General features: G+C 22.5%; 3 protein-coding genes across 3 annotated transcripts; 1 reads left to right on the plus strand and 2 right to left on the minus strand.

Moving 5' to 3' along the window:
• Positions 1-1,905: 1,905 nt before the first annotated feature.
• On the plus strand, positions 1,906-16,260 carry PVVCY_0701920 (conserved Plasmodium protein, unknown function; the record flags this gene model as incomplete). Its single annotated transcript, XM_037634190.1, has 1 exon — positions 1,906-16,260. One exon carries the CDS (start codon positions 1,906-1,908, stop codon positions 16,258-16,260), a length of 14,355 nt encoding a protein of 4,784 aa, XP_037490331.1.
• Positions 16,261-16,671: 411 nt separating this feature from the next.
• PVVCY_0701930 (memo-like protein) lies at positions 16,672-18,707 on the minus strand (the record flags this gene model as incomplete). Its single annotated transcript, XM_008627857.1, has 12 exons — positions 16,672-16,740; positions 16,861-16,914; positions 16,994-17,064; positions 17,165-17,213; positions 17,323-17,383; positions 17,475-17,553; positions 17,635-17,705; positions 17,821-17,941; positions 18,025-18,137; positions 18,306-18,374; positions 18,469-18,550; positions 18,656-18,707. 12 exons carry the CDS (start codon positions 18,705-18,707, stop codon positions 16,672-16,674), a joined length of 891 nt encoding a protein of 296 aa, XP_008626079.1.
• An 872-nt stretch (positions 18,708-19,579) lies between these two features.
• Positions 19,580-22,112, minus strand: PVVCY_0701940 (conserved Plasmodium protein, unknown function; the record flags this gene model as incomplete). The annotated part of the gene is made up of 4 exons (XM_008627856.1): positions 19,580-20,885; positions 21,042-21,517; positions 21,653-21,765; positions 22,037-22,112. 4 exons carry the CDS (start codon positions 22,110-22,112, stop codon positions 19,580-19,582), a joined length of 1,971 nt encoding a protein of 656 aa, XP_008626078.1.
• Between the last annotated feature and the right edge of the window lie 512 nt (positions 22,113-22,624).

The raw sequence follows: 22,624 nt of genomic DNA on the forward strand, positions 1-22,624 counted from the left end.
GTAAAAAAAATGTTTATTATCTATACAAATTAAAAACTTTAGTTATATCTAGCAAAATAAATATACATATTTTTTTATAAAATGTGTTTATATCCTATCGACATTTCACTTTCTTTGCTTTGGTTGGGACGTTGTGATGATTATGGCGTTTTACGTTCTTTCCTCTTTATGCTATATATACACATTTTTGAGTATAGAAAAAAAAGTTTTGCTCATTTTATTCGTCCACTATGGTAAACGTGTTTTAATTTGTCATCCTCAACTTGTTATCTCTTGCAAATTTTTATACTTTGCAACTTTGTACCCCTTGCAAGATTGGATTATAGCTTACGAATATGGATAGTGGCACAGAACAAATGATGTTTTGTATCTTAAGGAGAGTAAATATGCTGATATATTTTAGAAATACGAATAAATGTTGCATATCTCAATATAAGATATACTCTATATCAGTTTAAAAAAAAAAAAAAAAAATCATCTGTTCTCTTTTCAAATTGTTATGATATTACTAATACAAGCAAATAAGATAAAATAAGTATAACATTTTTAATTGTAAAAAAAAAAACAAAAAATAAAAAATAATGAAATAGTGAAGTATAAAAACATCCATCAAACCATTTCTACAAAATGATTAAAAAAAAAAAAAAATTAATTATAATATATAACTAATTAGCTGGATAAATAGAAAATCAAAACGATAAACAGGGAATAATACAAGGGTGTGGAAATAAAAATAATTGTCAAAATACTTGTCAAAATATTTATGTTTTTATATGTTTGTTGTGAATTAATTTAAATAAAATTATATGCATAATATTGCATCAACAAAATGGGTATACAAATTTGAATTGCTTTTGGAATCCCGCAATGTACAATTATTACATACTACAATATAACGTTATTGAATGTAAATAATAATTTATCGATAGTGGCACAAAGGTAAAACATTTCAAATTTGTAAATTTATTTTGTTTTAAATTTATAACAACATATTCAAATTAATATAGAATAAATTGATAAACATATTTTTTTTTTCGTACATTATACATGATATACAATTATAATAAAATTTAAAAACAGGACAATATAATATTATATATTTTTACATAATTTTATCATATGTAATAAAAATAATTAAACAAAATTATTATACTACATATTTGTTATGCATATTTATATATACAATTTTTTCAAGTTGATTTTGTGTGATGCATAATATATATGGAAAAAAAAAAAATATATAACAATTAAAAAGAGTAATAACGTTTTGTTTTGTTGTTCTTTGTTCTTTTATGTTATTCTCGTTGATTTATTTGTTTATGTATTTCGTGTAGTAACATAAATACGTTTATTTAAAAAATAAAATTAATAGTTACATAGTGAAGTATTATCACTATTTTGTTTGATTTTATTTATATATGTACAACTATTTTTCTACTTAATTTTGTGTATACAAAGTTGTATAATTCAATCCATAGACATTTAAAAAAAAAATAAAATGATAAGACATCAACTACTTACACATGATTAAAAATAAAAATAAATGATATACCATTGGAAAATAGACTGACCAGGCCAAGTAAAAAAAACAGGAAGCAATCAGTTCAAAGGTTGCAAAGAAATTCCATAAAACAAGTCAATAATTAATAAGAAGCATTACATCAGTTTGCATGTACATACTTCTTGATGATGAGTAAAGTGTAGATATTGGGCATGTGGTAGTGTAAAGTATGTGAAGTAAAATGTGAATACAATTACGAGCAGCCATAATATCAGTCAATACATAGCACCTATTTGTTTATTCTTTTGCTTGTTTATGCTTTGGTTTGCTTATGCTTTTATTTACTTCTTACTTATAAATAATATGCTGACCACTTTGAAATAAACAAATAGTGTTTATCCGAAATGGCAAACGTAATAATGGACGTTTTCAAACAGGTAGCCATAAATTATACCAAGAATAAATATGTGAAAGGGATTCAAAATATAATTTTCGAAAGTTTTAAACATATTATCATTGAAGAGTTAGAGCTAAACAAGTTTTGCATAAGCATATTCAGCGATTACATTAAAAATAATGTAGACTTAAAATTAAATGGAACAAATAAATTTACTGACTATTTAACTTATTTACATTCATTAAGTGATAAAAAAAAAGAATTACAATTTAATTTATTTTATTGCGATAAAATAGAAATAGATTGGGATGGAAATAACGATGCATATTTTTATGATGGTCTTTTGCTAAGCATCGAAAATGTTTACATACTCCTTAACGTTGTCAATAAAGAGATCAGCGAGGGTGTAGGTGAAGAAGTTGTCGAAGCTAGCGAAGTTGTCGAAGCTAGCGAGCAGCATGATAAGCAAGATAGTGAACAAGATAGTGAACAAGCTAGTGAACAAGCTAGTGAAAAATGTACTGAAGAGCCTCCCGGAAAAACTCCAGACCAACTTGGTGAAGAGGACTGGGTCGGGATGCTGATGTTCTTCGCAGTTGTGTGCCTCAACTTTTTAAAGGATGCGATTGTTGAAGTAGCAAGGTGCATGTACTATTTAACAATTTTATTAGTGAATAGTATATCATATGGAAATATATTTAAAAAATTATTTTTAAAAGTGATTTTAGAAAATTTATTATCAATAAATATAAAAAATATGAATATAATATTTGAAGATAAAATTGGTAGGTGTGAAAAGAATATATTTTTATCTATACATCTACAAAATTTAAGTATAGATAATTATAATTATATAAAAAATAAAAAAAATAAAATAAAAGAACCAATAAATGAAAGATTCAATAAAAATTTAAATGGTTATTATAATTATGGAAAAATAAATAATTTAAATAAAATACAAATTAATGATAATGAAGAATATTTAAAATTTTCACTTACAAGTTTTACAATCTATTACGATTTAAGAGGTCATTTAATTAGTGATACAGATATTGATTTAGATAAAAATAAATTTATATTTTTTTATAATTATAATATAAATTTTATGCATAAAAGAAATTGTTTAGTTGATGATACAAATTTTACTTGTATCGTTTCAAAGAATGTTAAAAATGATGAGAATTTTACAATTGATTTGGTCGTATCTTCTTTTAAAATAAATTTTATGTACGATAAGTTTTATGATTTATTTTTGCTTATCTATAAATATGTTTATTTAATTAGCAATAATAATTATCCAAGGAATGAAGGGGAAAAAAAAAATAACAGACTAGCTAAACATGGTTACCTTTCGAAAACAACATCAAGCATAGAATTTAATGTAAATATAGATATGTTTAAAATAGTTTTATGTTACAACTATAATAATAATATACAAATAATTTTAAAGGATATTAATTTTTTATTATTTTTTTTGAAGAAGGGATGGAAAAAAAAAAAAAAAAATAGACACACATGGGAAACTAACACAAACCCAATAGTGTCTAGTTCGTACATTTTAAAAGATTTTATTTTTTTTATTGAATCATTTACCTTTGAAGAAACATATTCTAAGTTATCACTAACTATAAATAAAACAAAGGAAGAATATATTTATATGAGTAAAAGAAATATGAACATTAAACGCATTCAATATAATTCAAATTGTGAGAAAGATTTATTAGAGGATTGCAATTTAGAAAGTAAACTAAATAGATATATAAATGTAATTCCAAATCGAGATTGTAAAAAAAATAAAAATGAAAATGCTTGTCATAACTTAGTATGGGGTGACAATAATCGAAGAGATGTACACGATAAAACATATTTAGAACAAAATAAAAAATACTCTTTTTATTTTCGTATATATAAAAAGGAAAAGGGAATAAATAATTGTTACATAAATAATATATATGTTTATATTGAAAATGTGTACCTTAAAATAAAAGATTTGAATAATATATACTCGTTAATAAATAATATCCCAGACAAGTTTTTTTTCATCTTCTACTACATCGTTAGTCCGCCTGACAATTCAAGGGGTGAGGTAGCCAATGGCCATGCGACAAAATCTAATAAGGTTAGTAAATCTAAGAAGATTGATAAGTTTGACAAAATTAAGAAAAGATACAGACTGACGCACCGACGCAGTGACACATGCCTGAATGTTAGACTGAACTTTATCGGGATCGAGTTAAAAAATAAAAACATGGGTAGTCTTTTTTTTTGTATGGATAATTTTGGATTATATAATGGGTATAGTAAATCTGTTCCTTATAAACGCCATAATTCGGGTTTAAATTTTTTCAAAAAAAAAAAAATATCATTTTGTAAAGTAACAAATATATATTCATATATACAATGTGATAAAAAGATTACACATGTTCTTTTTTATCCATTTAATTTATTTTTTACAATCCATAATAAATTGAAAAACAAAATGAAGGTAGAGATATTATCTCTAGTCATAGAACTTAACAAGAATGTACTTCAAATTGTTAAAGACATTTTTTGCATTTCCGATAATGAAGAAAATACTATTGATATATTTTATGACTGTGAAGAGAGAAGAAAAAAAAATAAAGAACAAATATATACTAGTTATAGCACATCAAATAATAAATTGTCAAATATTATTCATAAAAAAGATGTAAAATTTAGTAATGAACTTAATGGGAATGATACTTTTGTAACTCTCTCTAACGAATTAAATATTCTGTTTAGTTGTATAGACACATTTTTTGATATAATTGATTTCGAAGAAAATAATAAAGAAGATGAGAAATATGATATTAGTTCATCTTTTAGTATAACATCGGTTCTTAACTTAGTGAAAAATGTAAATATATTTCTTTCTCTTCAACATATATATATTTATTATTTTTTTAATAACAATTTGGATGAACTAGAAAAAAGAGGAAGTAACAAAATTGGGTTAGACAAAACTATAAATTTAAAACGGATAAAAAAGAAAAATACAAACATGATATCCTTTTTTAATAACACAAGAGCAAACACTATCGAAGGTTTATCCAGCCTAGCCAGTCTGACCAGTGCAAATGCTAACAAACATGTGCCAACAAAAATAATGGACGTGTTCTACATAAAATGGGAATTAAAAAATGTAAACTTTTTTTTTAATGTAAAACAAAATTATGTGAAAAATAAAAGTTCAGAGAAATATTCAATTTCAAGTAAATTTAAAATTTCAACTTTTCAAACTTTATATAATTTTTATTTTACTCCAATCAATTTAGAAACATTGGTAATGAATGGCTTATGTGTATATATTTTAAAAGACTCCAGTTTTGAGAAGGAAATAATAAAAATGGAAAATTCAAAAAAACATAAAAAATCAATGCTTGTTTTAAACAAATGCATGTTAGAATATATCGATAAGGAAAAGACATTGATAAGTAGACATAAATGGATAATTAATTTGACTAATCTGAATATATTTATATACGATTTTTTTGCTAATATATTTTATTATATATATAGAAATCGTAACACAACAGTATTTGACAAAGTACATATAAAAGATAATAAAAAAATGACATCAAATAGTTTAGCCCCTAAAATAATAGACGAATCAAGTTATACAAAAATGTTGAAACGTATAAGCATATGTAATGAATTGTTAATTGCAAAAAATGTGTTTAAAATTAATATTTTTTTTGCAATTAAAAAGACAAATATTTTTTTCGTTTTTTATAATAAAATAAATGAAAATAAAACTGATTTCAATTATGGCAATTATGACAACTTATCAAAATATTACAACACACATTTGAGTTTGCAAATAAATAGTTTTTATACGAAACTAAAAAGTGAAGTTACCCACATTCAATTGAAAGATAATTCGCTAAATTTCTTGCATAATAATGTACCTTCTTTTACTTCAAACAATTTAAGCAATATACAAAGTTATTTTCATATATGTAAGCCGAGAGTTGTTATTTCTTTCAACAGAATTTCCCTTACCATGTCTAACCGTTTGATACATGGCTTAGGTGGGAAAAATGAAAAAAGGACTTGCGTAGTTACAAAATATGAACATAGGATGGAAAAATTGGAAAAAATAAAAGAAAAAGTTTTAATAAAAATAGATGATATAAATATAAAAATGTTAAATTTATATAATTCGATATTATTTATAAATTTACATAAAATAACATTATTTAATTATTTAAATTTTATTGAAACATTAAATATATATTTACAATTGTTTTCAAAAACACTTAAAAGCTCATTCTTTGCAAAATATTTCCCTATTCCCAATTTGGAAACCCAGAACGAATATATGATTGAGCTTGGTATGACAGATAAACAAATAAGCCAATTTAAAAGTTGTAATAAATCAACTGATGTAGAAAATGATGAGATGGTGATAGATAAAAACATATGTAATGACAACATAACTAACAATACATGCATTGAAATGGTTTATAAAATGTGTATATTTAAAAAGATTGTATGCTGTGTAAGTATGATAAAATATTGTTATACATTTTTTCCTTCTAATGTAAATAGTGATAGGAAAAAGAGTAAAAAAGAAATATTTAGTTTGAAAATAAAAAAAATAGAATTAATATTAAAAAGGGATTATATACAAAATTTAAATAAATATATATCATATTTTAAGTATAATATGTATATAAAAATATATGGGGTTAATATATTTATAAAAAAATTAAAAAAAAAATATATTCTTTTATATTCAAACTTGTTACTCTTTATTAATCAAATCAATGGATATGCTCCAAGAGATGATATCTCTTATCAGTTTGAAAGATATAAAATAAAAAACAGAAAAAGTAATGATAAATCATATGCATTGTATAAAAATAGTAAGCTAAAATATATTCGTTGGAAAAATAGCTCTATACCATTATTTTTTAAAATTAATAGACAAGTAAAACGAAAAATATGGCATATAAATTTTATAAAAAAAAATAATAGCATATCAAATAATTTACAAACTATGAGAAGAACAGGCAATAAACTTCCAATCAATGCAAAATTCGAATTTAAATCATATGAAAATAAAAATAGAGAAAATGAATCTGCATTTTATATATTTTTAAATGAAGAAACTATTCTTTCTTTAGTTAATATATATGTAAATGTTGTTAATTTATTTGAAGGTTTGAAAAAAATTCCAAACATGTGGATGGAGTATAATGGGGAAGTAAACAAAAACGAAATGTGTTTGAAAAAGAATAGAGAAATAGAAAAATTTAATCAAATTGAAAAGAGTTATAGAGACTATGAAGAAGGTGATAAAACAGAGTCTGTTTCATTTTTACAATGCTTAGAGAGCTTAAAAATAAAAGTAAAAAATATATTTTTTTTATTTTATGAATATAATATGAAGATGTTTATAGGTTTTTATTTGAAAGAAATAAATAATATATTATATATTGATCAGTTAAAAAAAAAAAAAAATAAAAACGAATGTCAATACCACTTTAAATATATACACAAATTAACAGATTCAGTTCTGTTTACTAATAATATTTATTTTAATTCGAATAAGAATATTTATATTTTTGAAATTTTCAATAATTTAGTAAATAAAAATAATTTAACCTATTTAAAGGGTATGTTCTATTTTTTAAAGAAACAAAAGATAGATCCAAGCTCGCTATTTTTAAAAAAAAAAAAATTAATCAATAATCTGAAAAAGAAAAGACACAAAGAATATAATGAGAAAAACAACAAAATACAAAATCTAGCTATTTGGTGGGACAAACAACTAAAAATAGAAAATAAAAAATATCAAACTTTAAAAAATAATAAAATAATTAAAACAGAATTATCATCTTTTATGAATGGAAATTTGTTACTTCATAAAATTATCAGATTGGATAAGAAAAGAAATATTTTCACTGAATTAGATATAGCTAATGAAAAGTCTAACAAAATTAATAAAAATAAAATGATAGTTTTTGTAAAATATTATTTAAAAAATAAAAATACTTTCATTCATATAGAAACAAAATCCACATTTAATAATATATCCATATATTGTCCATTATATGCCATTATAGAATTAAATAAAATGATAGACACATTAAGACTTCCTCTTATTTATAGATTATATTTATCTACCATTACAAATTCTCAAAACTACGATAACAATTATAATGTAAAACAAAACAAATGTGACATTTCTTTCGATTTTAAAGTTTATTTTGCAAATTTTAAAATATATTTTTTATCAGCATGCACATATTCAATCACAAACATTAAAGAGAATGACCTCACAAAAAATGAAATCGAATTTATAGATGAAGCTAGAAAAAATAATAAAGGGGATAATATTCTGAACATTCAGAAATCTGATATTAATAGTAATAGTGCTATTTTTGAGAGAAAGTTGGAAAAATCAAAAAAAAAAGAAAAAGGAAAAAACCAAAACAGTGCTGCAACAAAATACCACCATTTAGATAGTAGTCTCAAACAAAGGGACGTGAAAAAAAATAAAAATGAAGTGGACGAAGAAAACAAGCTGGAAAAAAAACAAAACGAAATGAATATGAACGAATTAAGTAAAAAGAAAAGAGCATTTTTATACGTTTTTGTGCTTAAAACAGATATAAATATAGATATAAAAAATAAAAATAAGAAAAAAAAAATAAAAAAAAAAACAATAAATAATAGTAAAAAAAATAAAATTACTTTTGTAAATAAATTAAATATAAATATTTCTTTTCCTCTTTTAAATGTAACAAGTGGCTTGTTGTACATATGGATTAATGAACAACATTTTTTATTTAATGTAATAAGAATTCCAAGTTTATTTAAATCTGTATATGAATATAATAATAGCTCGAAATATTATTTCAACATGTCCCGAGATCACAAATTTAGACTGAAAAGAAATGAAGATTTAATAAGTCCGATAGAAAATAAAAATAATTCGAAAATAGCTACGAAAATGAATAAAGTAAAATTTATAGTTATGAGAGAATATTGTACATATAATACAATAGATATAATGAATATTTTATTATTTTTTCAAAATATTAGTTACTATCTAAATTTGGGAAAATGCTCATGTAAAAAAATGGAAAAACATATAAACAACAAACCAAAGGAACATGCTAAGGAGGTTAATACGGATCTTGCTAGTAACTATGAAATTCACAATAATAGAAAACGTGATTATGTAGATACTAGTCAACGACGTATAAACGATGACTCCTTGGATATTTATTCACCAATGAAGAATGAAGCACATATTGATAGTTCGAAAAGAGAATCATATTATTACGAAGAAAAAGAAACGATAGGAAATAAAAGAATAGTAGAAAGTTCTCATATAAGTTATAATAATGAAGTTATAAAATTGGAAAATAATTTGAATGGAGGGAATAAGAAAGATAGATATAGGAAAAAAGGAATGAAAAAAAAATTAAAAAATTCTGATGAAACATTGAATAAAGCTTTGTGTGCAAGTGATAAAAAAAATTTAAATGTGAATTATTGCCTGCACAGACAGAAAAAAAAAGCTATAAGCAAAAAAAATGTTAATGTAATTATTGGAAGTATGTCTATATATATTAATAATAATGATTTGTTAATTTTGAATTTGTTAAGAGAAGAATTAGTATTCATTCAAAAAAAGTTGAAAGGTGGTAAAGTTGAATATTCGTGTAAATATAATTATAATGGTGTAATGATATCATCGAAATTTTCCAAAAAAAAATGTATAAATAGCCAAAAAAAGAAAAAAAAAACAAATGAAAAAAGCCTGAACAATACAGAAAAAAAACAAAATTCTAGCCAAATAATAAAAAGAATGAAAAATAAAATAAATATTTCAGTAGATATGTTAAAAATATATTTTATGACAAAATCTTATGTACATGAATTATTTTCAATAAACAGTTTTAACAACATAATTAAAATAGAGAATATATATATAAATAACAAGATGAAATATTTACTTATATTTTTAAATTTTAATAAAATAGACACATTAACTGTTATTGCAAATGATCTAGCTAATTTTATTTATACAAATTCAATTAAAACATCATTTATTGAGTCATTTGATTTGTCTTGCCAATATATTTTGAATAAGAAAAAGAATAAATTTTTAATGCATATTAAAGATGATATAAATATAAATTTAAATAAAAATATTATAAATTTTTTTGTTTTATTTAAATATAATTTTTTACATGATTATTTTGATTATAATGAATATGGTGTATTTAATCAGGTGGGTAACAATCGTGATAATAGTAGAGTAGCTATTGTGAAAGATTTAAGAAAATTTATTTTTTATGGAAATATATTTTTGAGAGAATATGTGATTATTCGTAATTTTACTTTTTATAATTTAAAATATGAATATGAAGATAATGTTGGTTATATAAATAAGAATGAAGAAAATTTAATAGTAGGAAATAATTTATATCTATTAAATATCTACATAATTGATGGCAAAACACGAGTATGCAAAAAGATTTACATAAAACGGGCTATACAATCAATAAATAATTCTAATAATATTACAGGCGATAAAGATGATGCAAATTTTATGGAAAATAATGATGACAGTCTTCGTAACAACACCGAAAGGGGTACCAATGATGATACTAAAAATAAGTGTCGTCCAATTTTGAATGAAAAGAATTATCTTTATATTGATGTGACTGTACAAGAAAATAAAAAATGTATCAACATATATCCTTACTTTTTTATACATGTATTATATAGTAATTTTTTGGAAAAAAAAAAAACATTGAATGAGCATGATGGAAGTAAAAAAGAGATTTCAAAAATGGATATCGAAACAAATGATTGGATGAAATTAAAATTTATTAAAGAAGAATGTGTAAATGCATGTTTAATAAAAAAAAATGAAACACTATTTAGTGTACCTTTTAATCTTATAAAAAAATGTAAATATATTCAGCTAGCTTTAAAAGAAGATAAAAAAATATATACAAGCAATAAAATTAAATATAAAAATATATTTAATCTTCCCAAATATGTGTATAAAGATATTTATGATGTAGAGCATTCAATACGTTGTTCTTTTTTTTATTTATTTCGAAAGAAAGAGAAAAAAATTCAAAATTATGATAAAAAAATGGAAGAAAATGATAGAAATTTTATTTCAAAAACTGAAAAAAAAGACGACGAAATTGTGGAAAATAATTTGTCAAAAATGGACGAAGATAATAACTATTATAAATTATTTAGTGTAATGAATATTGTTAAAAATAATATGCATATTATATCTATAGAAAGTTGTATAAGAATTATAAATTTAAGTCCCCTTGATATAAAAGTTTTATTGAAAAAAGAAAAAGGAAGTATAAACACATATAGTATAAAAAGTTTTAGCTATATAAATGTTTATGAATTTAATTTTTTAAAAAATATAATTTTAAATTTTTGTTTGAGTATACATAGGAAATGGATTGAATTTATAAAAATTGAAAATGAAAATTATTTTAAGGAAGCTCAAAATGACAAAGGGACAGAAACATTTTCTAAAGAGCATTCTCCCCAATCTAGTGATAGTAAAAAAAGTCCATGCCATATAATAAGTTATAAAATAATACAATGTAAAAATTTATATTTTCTTATATATATATATATGTATAAAAATTGCTATAACATTGCATTTGTAAGTAAATATAATATTTACAATTTTACAAAAAATACATTATACTACCATTTAGTACATAATGAAGAAGAATGTAGTATTGAAGAGTTGAAGGATTTATCTGAAATTGAAAAGCATAAACTTAAAGAAAAGTTTAATATTTTAAAGGAACATATGTTTGTCTTGAATCCACTAATAGATAATGAGATAATAATAGATGACAAAAATTTAATAAAAATAAAAAAAAATAAATTTTATAATTATAGTATAGATGGACAAAACGCAGACAATTTAATAGACGAAAAAGAGAATACAAAAAAATGTATTAATAATTATTGTTTTAATCATAATTTTGTTATAAGTAATAATAGTTCTCGTATTTTAAATACAGATGTTTCAATTTATGAAATAAATAAATCATATAATAAAATAATTAACCTGAACGATGAATATATAAAAATAGATATAAACATAGTTACTATTCATTCATTTAGTATAGTATTTATTCAATTTTATTCTCATATTATTATTGTAAATTTAACAAAATATAATTTAGAATTAAGATTAAAAAATAATGAAGAATTAAAAAAAGGATATAAAGATATAAATCGTGTAAAAAAACATAATGAAATAAAAGATGGTAATTCTTATGCCTCTTGTGATAGTACAAAAAATGACGATATAAATTTTAGTGATCAATCTGAATTTACTCTTTCTAGTGATGATGAAATAAATAAAAAGGAGGCTACAATGGCTAGCTCGGATAATAAAATAACAAACTATTTTAAAGCAACCTCTCAATTTTTTGATACAACAACGAAAACACATAAAAATAGTAGAAATAATTACAACATTTTAAAAAGCATGAGTATGAAGGAGTTAAATATGAAAGATAAAAGTGCATGGGATTATATAAGTTTTAAAATTCATAACAAAGGAGAAAACATTGATAATGATGCGAAAGATAAAGGGTACAATAACTTTGAAAGAATGAATATGACAAAATTTGCAAGCTTTCAAATGGTTATTAACAGCCTTAAAAAAAATCCAAATTTTAACACCGGAGAGACAAGTAACTTTTCTGGGAAAAAATATGTACGATGCAAGTACATCAAAATTAGTAAGAATATGAATAAATATTTTTATATGTATAAATATAAAGAAATTGAATCATCTAAAAAAGGAGAGAATAATAAAGAAGAGAAACATTATGGAATAAAAGAAATGCTTTTTAATATAAGTTGTATAGAAATTAAAAAAACAAATTATATATTTATAAAAAAGATACCCCTTCTTCTTAATTATGAGATGGGTTATGTTCAAAATGGAATAACAATACAATATGTTAGTAGTGAATCTAGTATATCTGATGATTTTTATGTTTTAAAAAATGAGAAACATCCTATTGAAGTTTTAAAAAATAGAAAAGCGATATCATGCGAATTACCAAGCAAGAGTCATCAAGTTGGGAGAGAATACATTTTAAAGAAAAAAGAGGAACACATACTTGAGATTGAAGAATATGAAAGTTATCAAAAAAGATATGATGAGTTTAGAAAATTAAACTTAGGAACATTATCAAAATTAAAAAAAGAAAATTTAAGTCTTATATTAAAAAGTTATAAAGAAATTGTAAATAATAAAATTATAAAAGAAGGGAAAATATATATATTCAACAATTTAAATATTCCAATATTTGTAAGTCCAGATAAATCTAATTATCTTTTTTATATAAATAAGAAATATATCCATTTTAAAGAAAATAAATATTTTTATTTTTATTTCCCTAAATTTATATTAATTAGTAAAAAGTTAGTTTTTCTATTTAAGACAGATAATAAGTTACATGAATATAGAGGAGTTAAAAATTATATGAACATAATAAAGGATGATACAATATTTCAAAATTTTTATGTCATGAAGTTAGTCTTACTTTGTAGTATGGTTTCTACATTTCAATTTTATTCATTTGTTTTTTTGAAAAGAACATTTTCTCCTAGACTTAATGTAACAAAGAGAAGTTTAAGAACAAGTGGGAAAAGGAAAAGTAAAAAAGATATAATTTATTTTGAATTATATTTAGTAAAATTTTATTGTGATATAATAATAAATAATAATAACGAAATAAATATCATATTAAATGGAATAAATGAATGGTATTTTATAAAAAAAATATTATCAATAAATTATTTTTTTAATTTTTTAAAAAATAATAAGCTAGATAAATATCCTAAAAGTATATCAAATATTACTTATATAAATAATATGTATGGATTGAATAGTAGTGATTTATTGAATGTTAAATGTTTTATACAAAGTATGAATTTGCTTTTTAATTTTGAAGATATTTCCACCAATTCCGAAAATTTACAACAAAAGATATATATAAATAAGATACATTTAAATTTCTACACATTTCAATATATTAATAATCGTGTTGTTGATAAGAAAAAGCGATGTATTCAATTCTGGGGTTGTCCCAACAATCGGTCTACCTCTAAGACAAGTAGAAAATCGATCAAAGGACGAATTAGCAATACAGACGAAACAAATGAAACAGTTGATAAACGGGATATGAACGAGTTTGACGACTTAAGTAGTGGATCAATAAAAGAGCTCACTGCAGATGATTCAAAAAGTATGAGAAGTAGTAGGAGAAGTAGTAGGCGAAGTAGTAGGAGAAGTAGTATGAGAAGTAATAAGGGGCTTGGTAAGATGGTTGAAAAGGGACTAGTTTTAAAAGACAATAATGAAATATATAATATGTATAGCACGATGAAAAATAAAATGTATAGTCATTATAATTCCTACATGTTTCGAGACTACAGACGTAATAATAAGATATATAAAAGTATTTTTAAATTATTAAAAAGTAATATTGTTGCAGTATGTTTTAATCAGTCTGATTTTTATAAAAAAATATCAATAACTATTGATAATATAAGTATAAAAAAGGTTGAATATAATTATGTAATTTTAACTAAATATAATAAGAATGAAATTATTTTAGATATAAATATAGATCTATGTAAACAAACTTGTATGGAATATAAACATATTTATAACACGTTAAATATATTATATGCCTGTTCTTATATAAATACGATGAATGCAGGTAAAAGTTTTGAGGATCAGAATATATACAAACTAAAGGAAAGAAAACTCTCTTTTTCAAATATTTTGAATGATATAAAAAGGGAAGAGGATGGAGAAAGTCCTATTATTAGTGCAGAGAATGTAGAAGAAGATAGGATTATTAAAAAAGAAAAATATAACATGTTTAATTCTAATAACTTTTCACGAAATAGAGAACATGCTTTATTATATAATGCATATTATTTTTATAAAAAAAATGGAAAATTGGAAAAAAATGCGAATAACCAAATTGATAGTAATAATAATGGAAAACGTTATAAAGTAAAGAATTTATTAGAATTTATTGAGAATATAAAAAATAAAAAATCGGAAAAAAAAAAAAAAGAAATAAAAAATTTATCTATAGATATAGCTAGTCTTGCTTTGACATTAGATTATAATTATTTTATTAATACATTGCCATTATGTTATGATTATTTTTGTACAAAATTAAAATGTTTAAACTCGGTAAGTAAATTACAAAATAAAGGAAGACTAAACTTGCATATGTATTATTATTATTATTTAAATAAGTTAGTTGAAAAAAAGAAATTTGAAAAGTTGAAACAAGTGGAAAAGATGGAAAACTATTCTTATACAAATGATTTAGTTATAGGTAAACAAAAGAAAGAAAAGGATTTCTTTTTATTGTATGTACATAATATTAATATAAGGAAGACAAAGATATATATAAATGTAAATTATTTATTAAAGTTATTTTTAACGAAGAATTTTTTAATGAATATATCAGCTATAAACATTCAAAATAAACAAAAAAAGAATTTTAAACATATATTAAAAAAAATAAAGAAAATATATTTTTACAATTATATTAGTATATTTTTTTATTTACTTAAAAATATAAATATATCAGAACACTCGTCTTATACAACATTAAACTTTTTAACGGTGGTTGAAAACTTTTTAAAAAATAATTTACAATTATCGCCTTTACAAAATTTATACAGTTTAGTAGTTACATTAAAATATAAATGTGAAAACCAACTGGGTAATAAAAATAATACACAAATAGATCAAGATAGTTATTCTATAAATAAAAAAAATATTAATGAGTTGGTAAATTTAGAAAATAATTCTCTTTTTATCGTATCAGATAAAGATAAATATAATCAAGACATTGAAGATAGTAATACATATTTTAAAAATGGATTTTTATTTAATTATTCTAACATTTTTTCGATGAATATATTTTCGAAAAATACAACACAAATAGCTAACCAGCCTGAAATACACAAAAGTTTAATGAAAAAAATTATGAGTTTAAAAGAGAGAGAAAATACATTTTCACAAATGCATGAATCTTATCAAAATCCAGATTTAGCATCTAATTCTATTCATACACAATCTAGCCAAACCAAATTTGATGCCCCTAATGCTAAACATAAAGACAGTAGTAAGCCTGGAAAGGTTGACAAGAAAAATAAGAGTAATAAAAAACGAACCACCAGTAAAACAAAGAGAAAACGGGATAAAAAAGCCAGTGTACAAAATATTACTCATATATCGTTTACTCACAACTTAAACATTAAGCAATGAGGGGAGTAACTTTCCTCGTTTTTTTAGTTTTTTTTTTTTTTCAATTTGATTTTTTGTTATTTTATGCATATACCTATTTGACTAATTTGGATTTGACTATTTATTTTGCTACGTTTTTATTATTATATTTTTTTCATAATTTTTTTAATGTTGCTTTAAGTTGACTTTGTAGGGATGTTTCCCTTTTATATTTATTTAGCTTTACAACTTGATTGTTTTAAAAAATTTGAATTAAATAATTTTGTTTATTATAAAGAGAAGTTATGGAGTTTGATTTTCATGAAAGTTATTAAAATTGGAAAGTGAAAATGTAAAAAATGTGGTGGAAAAAAAATATAGCAATCAAATTATTTATATTCACCTATACTTTATAGTCTTATTTAGTTAGTTAAAAATAGAGACTTAAATATATTAACTAAGTTGGGAAATAATTCCAGCATAAGAAACTGATGAGTCATTTGCACTTTGAGCAGCATTGGACTGTAAGAGAATAAAAAAAATGAGATAAAGGAGTGTACATATGAATATATAAATATGCATACATAAACAAGCAGTTGTAACTACATTTCGAAATTCTATATGATATTGAAATATGTATACCTGTGAATAATGCATTAGTTGTGTTGATAAATTTCCGGGGAAAGACTGAATTAACTGTGGATAAAAAAAATTAATTAAATTTGTAAAATAACAAGCAAAAAATATGGGCTAATAATAAATTGTGAAAAATTACTTGAAGCATAATTTTTATAGGATTAGATCCACATATGGTGTTGTGAGTTTTTTTTAAGTAGTCAATAAATTCTGAAAAAAAATAAAATTAGCATTTTTATCTATTAGTAAATCATAGTATAAAAAAAATGAAAAATTTTGGAGAAATTATAAAAGTATTAGTTTAAGTAACCTTGAACATGGTGCTTCGTGATAATACTAATTCCGTCTTTATCCATATTCTTTAATTTGGTGGAAAAAGTAATAAAATAATTTGTCATAATAACATGTAAGGGTTTAATTGTTGCATATATACATTATTTTTATTAAGCCTTAGCTAAATTGGCCTACCTCAATTTTTTTATGAATATATTTATCGTTGTATTTTTCTAATATATTTGTAAAGCTAAATCTGAATAATAAAAATTCAATTATAAAGGTATAGCATTGTAAAAATAGTGTAAAAAGTTTATGTACAACCTTTTTTAAGATAGTGTGATTACCTTCGTCCATAGTGGCAAAAATCAGAAGAAAATATAAATGCATTTGTTTCGTCTTGAAAATACTTCTTTAAAGGGTTGGCTATATTAAACAACAATATTATATATAAGAGAGAATAAAATATGAGATAATAAGTAGACATATTTATTTTTTCATTCTTACAAAATTCGTTAATTTTGTTAACATCATTTCCTATGCATCCAACATAGATTGGTACTATTTTAATGTCCTTTCTGAAAAGTGTGTGTAAAATAAAATATGTATTAATGGATTAAATTATTATTTTTTTCGTAGCATTTCATCCCAGGTAATAATAAAAAAATAAAATAGTAAAATAATGGGGATTACTCTTTAATTATATATTTGATTAGTGGCAATTGCATTTCTATTGAATGTTCTTCCTCATCATCAAGCTCATCAATGTAATCATATAAATTTTGTGTGTCATTGTTCATAATGTCTGATATAACTAAAGTGGAATATATATATTTATAAGTGAAATAAAGCTAGCTATTTTTATTCATATATATACACTACTAAATGATAAATTACCATTTTTGTTGATTTGCAAAAACCCGAAAGGTGTTTCATATTTATCAACTTGTGGAAGTAAGCACCCTTTGTTGTAAATATGGTGATTTGGGCCAAGAATAAAAATATTTTTTCTGAAATAAAAAACAGCCAAATTAAAAATTATTAAAAATTATTAACAATTAATAATTTTTTTATTACAAAACCATTAAAGGTGTAAAAAAATTCTGAACAACAATAATTTTTTGTATAATCATTAAATAGGTTATATAAAAAGTCATTCCAAATATTTTTTTACTAACATATTTTCAACGTTTATACAGGAATAAACGTGGGAACTTGTCTCAAGACAGTATGCATATCCTGCATGGCTATAAAATAAGGTATATCCAATAGGGTTTTTTATGTATAAAAATGTATGTAATGCATATATGTAGAGATAGTAATGTGCATTTTTTTAGTTACGGGCAAATAGCAGCTTTAACTTGTTGTTTTGGCAAATTAATTTTTTCAAAAAGTGACTCTATGGTGTTTTTCAATACATTGCCTATAATCATAAATGAATGAATTAAACATGTAGGTATTTTGAGAAGATATATGCTTATACTTTTTTTTTATTTTTTATTTATTCTACAAATATTTGGATTATTACTGTTGTTGGAATACCAGGAACCAGAATGATATGCTCTTCTATAATTTGACATGATTAAACTATTTTAAAAAAATATGTTCCCTTATTATTGTTCTTTTATTTTATTCTTATTTCTTTATATTATTTTTAAAAAAAATTATATCACTATTATAATATGGTTATTTTTCAAAAGGGGAAAAATCTTAGTGGATTATTTTTATTTAATTTATATATATAATTCGATTTCTTTTCTAAAAAAATATATTCCCTTTGTAAATTTTAAGTGAATAATTTATTATTATCACATTATAATAATTTTCCAAGTGTACAACAATGAATATATTAATAATAAAAATTTTATTTTTACGTATAATGTATATATTCTATTTATATTAAAGGAGTATCAATTTTCCTATGGGTGTAAAATTAAATCTTTATAAAATTTTAATAAAAATAATATACATAATACAAATAGTAAAAATGTTAACAAATATAATAGTTAATTTTTCTTTTTTAAAATATTTAATTTGTTTAATAATCAGCTAAAGGGTGTAAAAATTTCGTCACGTCTTTTTCAACATATCCATAGTAACATAAAACACGAAATATTATTTTTAAAATTTTAAGTTATATAATCATATTCGAAAATTTATTCATTAAAAAGTTATTTTATTGTTTGGATATGCATATACATTTTTACAGATCGTAAATTGTATTATGTACATTCAAAAAAAAATATATATGGCTAGTCATGTTAATGTATAAATACATGAGGCATGACCTTAAAAAAAGTTGTAAACATGTTTGAATGGTGAACTATTTTATTGCTGCATATGTTATTCTGGTTTATTTTAATTAATATGTATAGTTATCTTTCGTTTTTACTTATTTGTTTTTATAAGTTATGGTTGTCATTATGACTACATTCTTGGGCAGTTTTAGCCTTCACTGTGTCGTCGCCTCGTCACCCTCTACAATTTTCTCCGCCTCTACAACTTCCTCACCTTCCTCATGGGGAGTCGCATTTTCATGAACACCCTGATGAAGGTCGGAGTTTGCATTATTTTCTCCTGGGGCGTCAATCGAAACTTCTGCTTTATCATTTTGTTCTAATTCTTCTACATCTATATCCACATATGCATCATTTTCAACATCTTCGACGTTGCTTATGTATGATGATGCTTTAGGTTCAGGGTGAAGACTCATAATTACATCTGATTCATCGGAGATATTATTTCCTTCATTTTCCATATTAGTTGATTCTTCTTTTTCGTGTTCTTTGATATTTTGATGAATTTCTTCATCGTCTATTTTATTTATATCACTATTGTTTGAAGTGGATAAAGAAGATGCTGCCTCATTTGGTTCTTCATCGTGGTATTCATTATGTATTTTATTGTTCATACTCGAATTTTTAGACAAAAAATCTGAGGCATTACATTCTTGACCCTTATTTTCTGCATCTACATTTTCAAAATTATCAACTTGTGTTAATATTTCATCTATTTCATTTGAACTTACGTCATTAGCATTTCCTCGATTTGAATATGCATCATTGAAATTGTCCTCTTCGGGATGAGTATCATTCAGGTCTATATCACTTTCATTATCCCCCAATTTTTCGTTCACCTTTTCTTGAAGCTTTAAGAGTATTTCTTCTTCAAATTCGGGAATGAAATATTTATTTTTTTCTTTCTTATCATCCTCGTCTTTTGAAAATGCCATTTGGTTCTCATTAGAATTATATGAATTATTTTCCTGATCTAACAAATTTTCGATAAAATTTGTTTCATTTACAGAAACATTTTCATTTGAATTATTTGGTTTACCTTTTCGTGGAGTCATTTCTGATTTTATAGATTCACTATTATCTTCTCTTTTTTCTATAATATTTTTTTTTTTAAATATTTTAATTTTGTTTTCGGTTTTATTCATTTTAGTATTTATAGCTCTTTTTAAAATTTGATATTTATCTAAATTATTTTTTTCTTCATTTAATAAATTATTTTTTTCACTTTCTAAATTTGATATTTGTTTTTTTAATTTTGTTAATATAGTGGTTAGATTATTTATAACATTATTTTTTTCTTTTTTAAGTTCATCTCTTTTAGTATTAAGTGTGAATATTCTTTTTTCTAAAACATCTTTAGATAAATTATTGGATTCTTCTAATGGGTTTTCATTTTCTTTCATTCTGTCTATTTTCAGTTCGTTCATTTTTTTTTTAATTTCGTCAAGTTGTACATTTATTCTAAGGGGTAATCAACAAATAAAAAAAAATGAAATACAAAAATTAAAAATAGTGCAAGCATACTTATGTGTCTATAACTAAGGGTATTTACTTACTACTACATAAACTATTATATGATGAATTTGTTTTGAGAGTACATAATTAATAATGACCTACTTGCATATATTATCTTCATATAATTTATTTCCATTTTGGAGTTGTATTAGTCTAGAGCATAAGTTTGATTGTTGTCCTAACAAATTTTTATACTCTTTTTCTAGAGCAACTTTATTTGGTTTTTTTTTATTCGAATCTAGTAATCTTTCATTTTTTCTTATAATATCTTTTAAAAATTTTATTTCATTTTTTTTGGTTTCAATATCTAAACATATTTGTTTATATTTTTGTTCTAGTGTAGAATAAAATAATGGATCTGTCGATTTTTTTAATTTTTTTTTTAAAGAAATACTATCTTTTTTAGCTGTCTCTATATGCCTATTTAAATATTGCATATTCTGTTCTATAGAATTATATGTTGTATTTAGTTCTGTTTTATTTTGATTATTTGTATTAACTTTGAAATTTTCACACAACTCTGTGAATTCAACTATTTTGTTGTTATGCTCAGTCAGTTCTTCCAAACTGAGATTTTTCTAAAGGCATTGTATGTGAAAATGTATATATATGTATATATAAGAATAGTTAAGAATGAAGGAAAAATATAGGGCTATGCAATTATGTGCATCAAACTTTTGTGTGTATATACTTTAATATATGCAAATGATTACGTTTTTCAATAATTGGTCGCTATCCTCTAATAATTTATATACATTTTTTAGCTCGATGGGACAATAAACTTTATTTTTTATTATTTCATTTCTATTTTTTTTTATTTGTAAACCTGAAAAATAAGGAAATACAGATTGAATTATTTTGTTAATATTAATAAGGTGTTTCATATATATTTTTTCTGAACATACATAAACTAAATAATGGCTATATAAAATGTATACAAAAATTCATAAATATATGAACAGTTCAGGTGAATAAAGTTAAAAATGATAAAAAAACATGACCATGTTATGTCATTTCAACGAAAAATCTAGCTATATAACAAAAAAAATAGCTAGATAAAAAATAATTTTAAAGATATACATATTTTATTATAGTACTTGTGGATGATAATTCCTTTTCATAGGATAAACTTTGTTTTGAAGGATATCTCAAAGACGATTTAGTTTCATACATTTTCACTTTTTTTTATTAATTTTATGCATTGTGTATCATGAAAAATGCAAAGTGTGCCCCGTATTTATGTATACTAATTCAGGTGTTGTTATTAAAAAGGATCTAGTTGAAAAATATATATATAAATAAATATTTTTTTCAAACCTAAGCAGTAGAAATAAGCATAGATTGTTTGGTTAAATAAAATAAGGAAATTCTATAGGACGATATTCATTTATACATATATGCATACATAAATCTATATCCATACTTATATGTGTGTGTATGTATATGAGGGTATAAATGGAAAAAAATATACAAAAGACACATATATATATTCATAATATATTACATTAAAATGGTGAATGATTACAAATTTGGTTAATAAAAATATAGCATTTACTTAGTCATATTTCCATAAATATTTTCAAAACAAATTATTTCAAAGCTGTCTAAAAAAGGAGAGAAATAGGAATAAGAATATGGAATAAAAATTATTTTTTTAAACATGCACACTCAATTAAAAACGTAAA

This window comes from Plasmodium vinckei, assembly GCF_900681995.1.
Source record: "Plasmodium vinckei vinckei genome assembly, chromosome: PVVCY_07".
In the NCBI taxonomy this organism is placed as follows: domain Eukaryota; phylum Apicomplexa; class Aconoidasida; order Haemosporida; family Plasmodiidae; genus Plasmodium; species Plasmodium vinckei.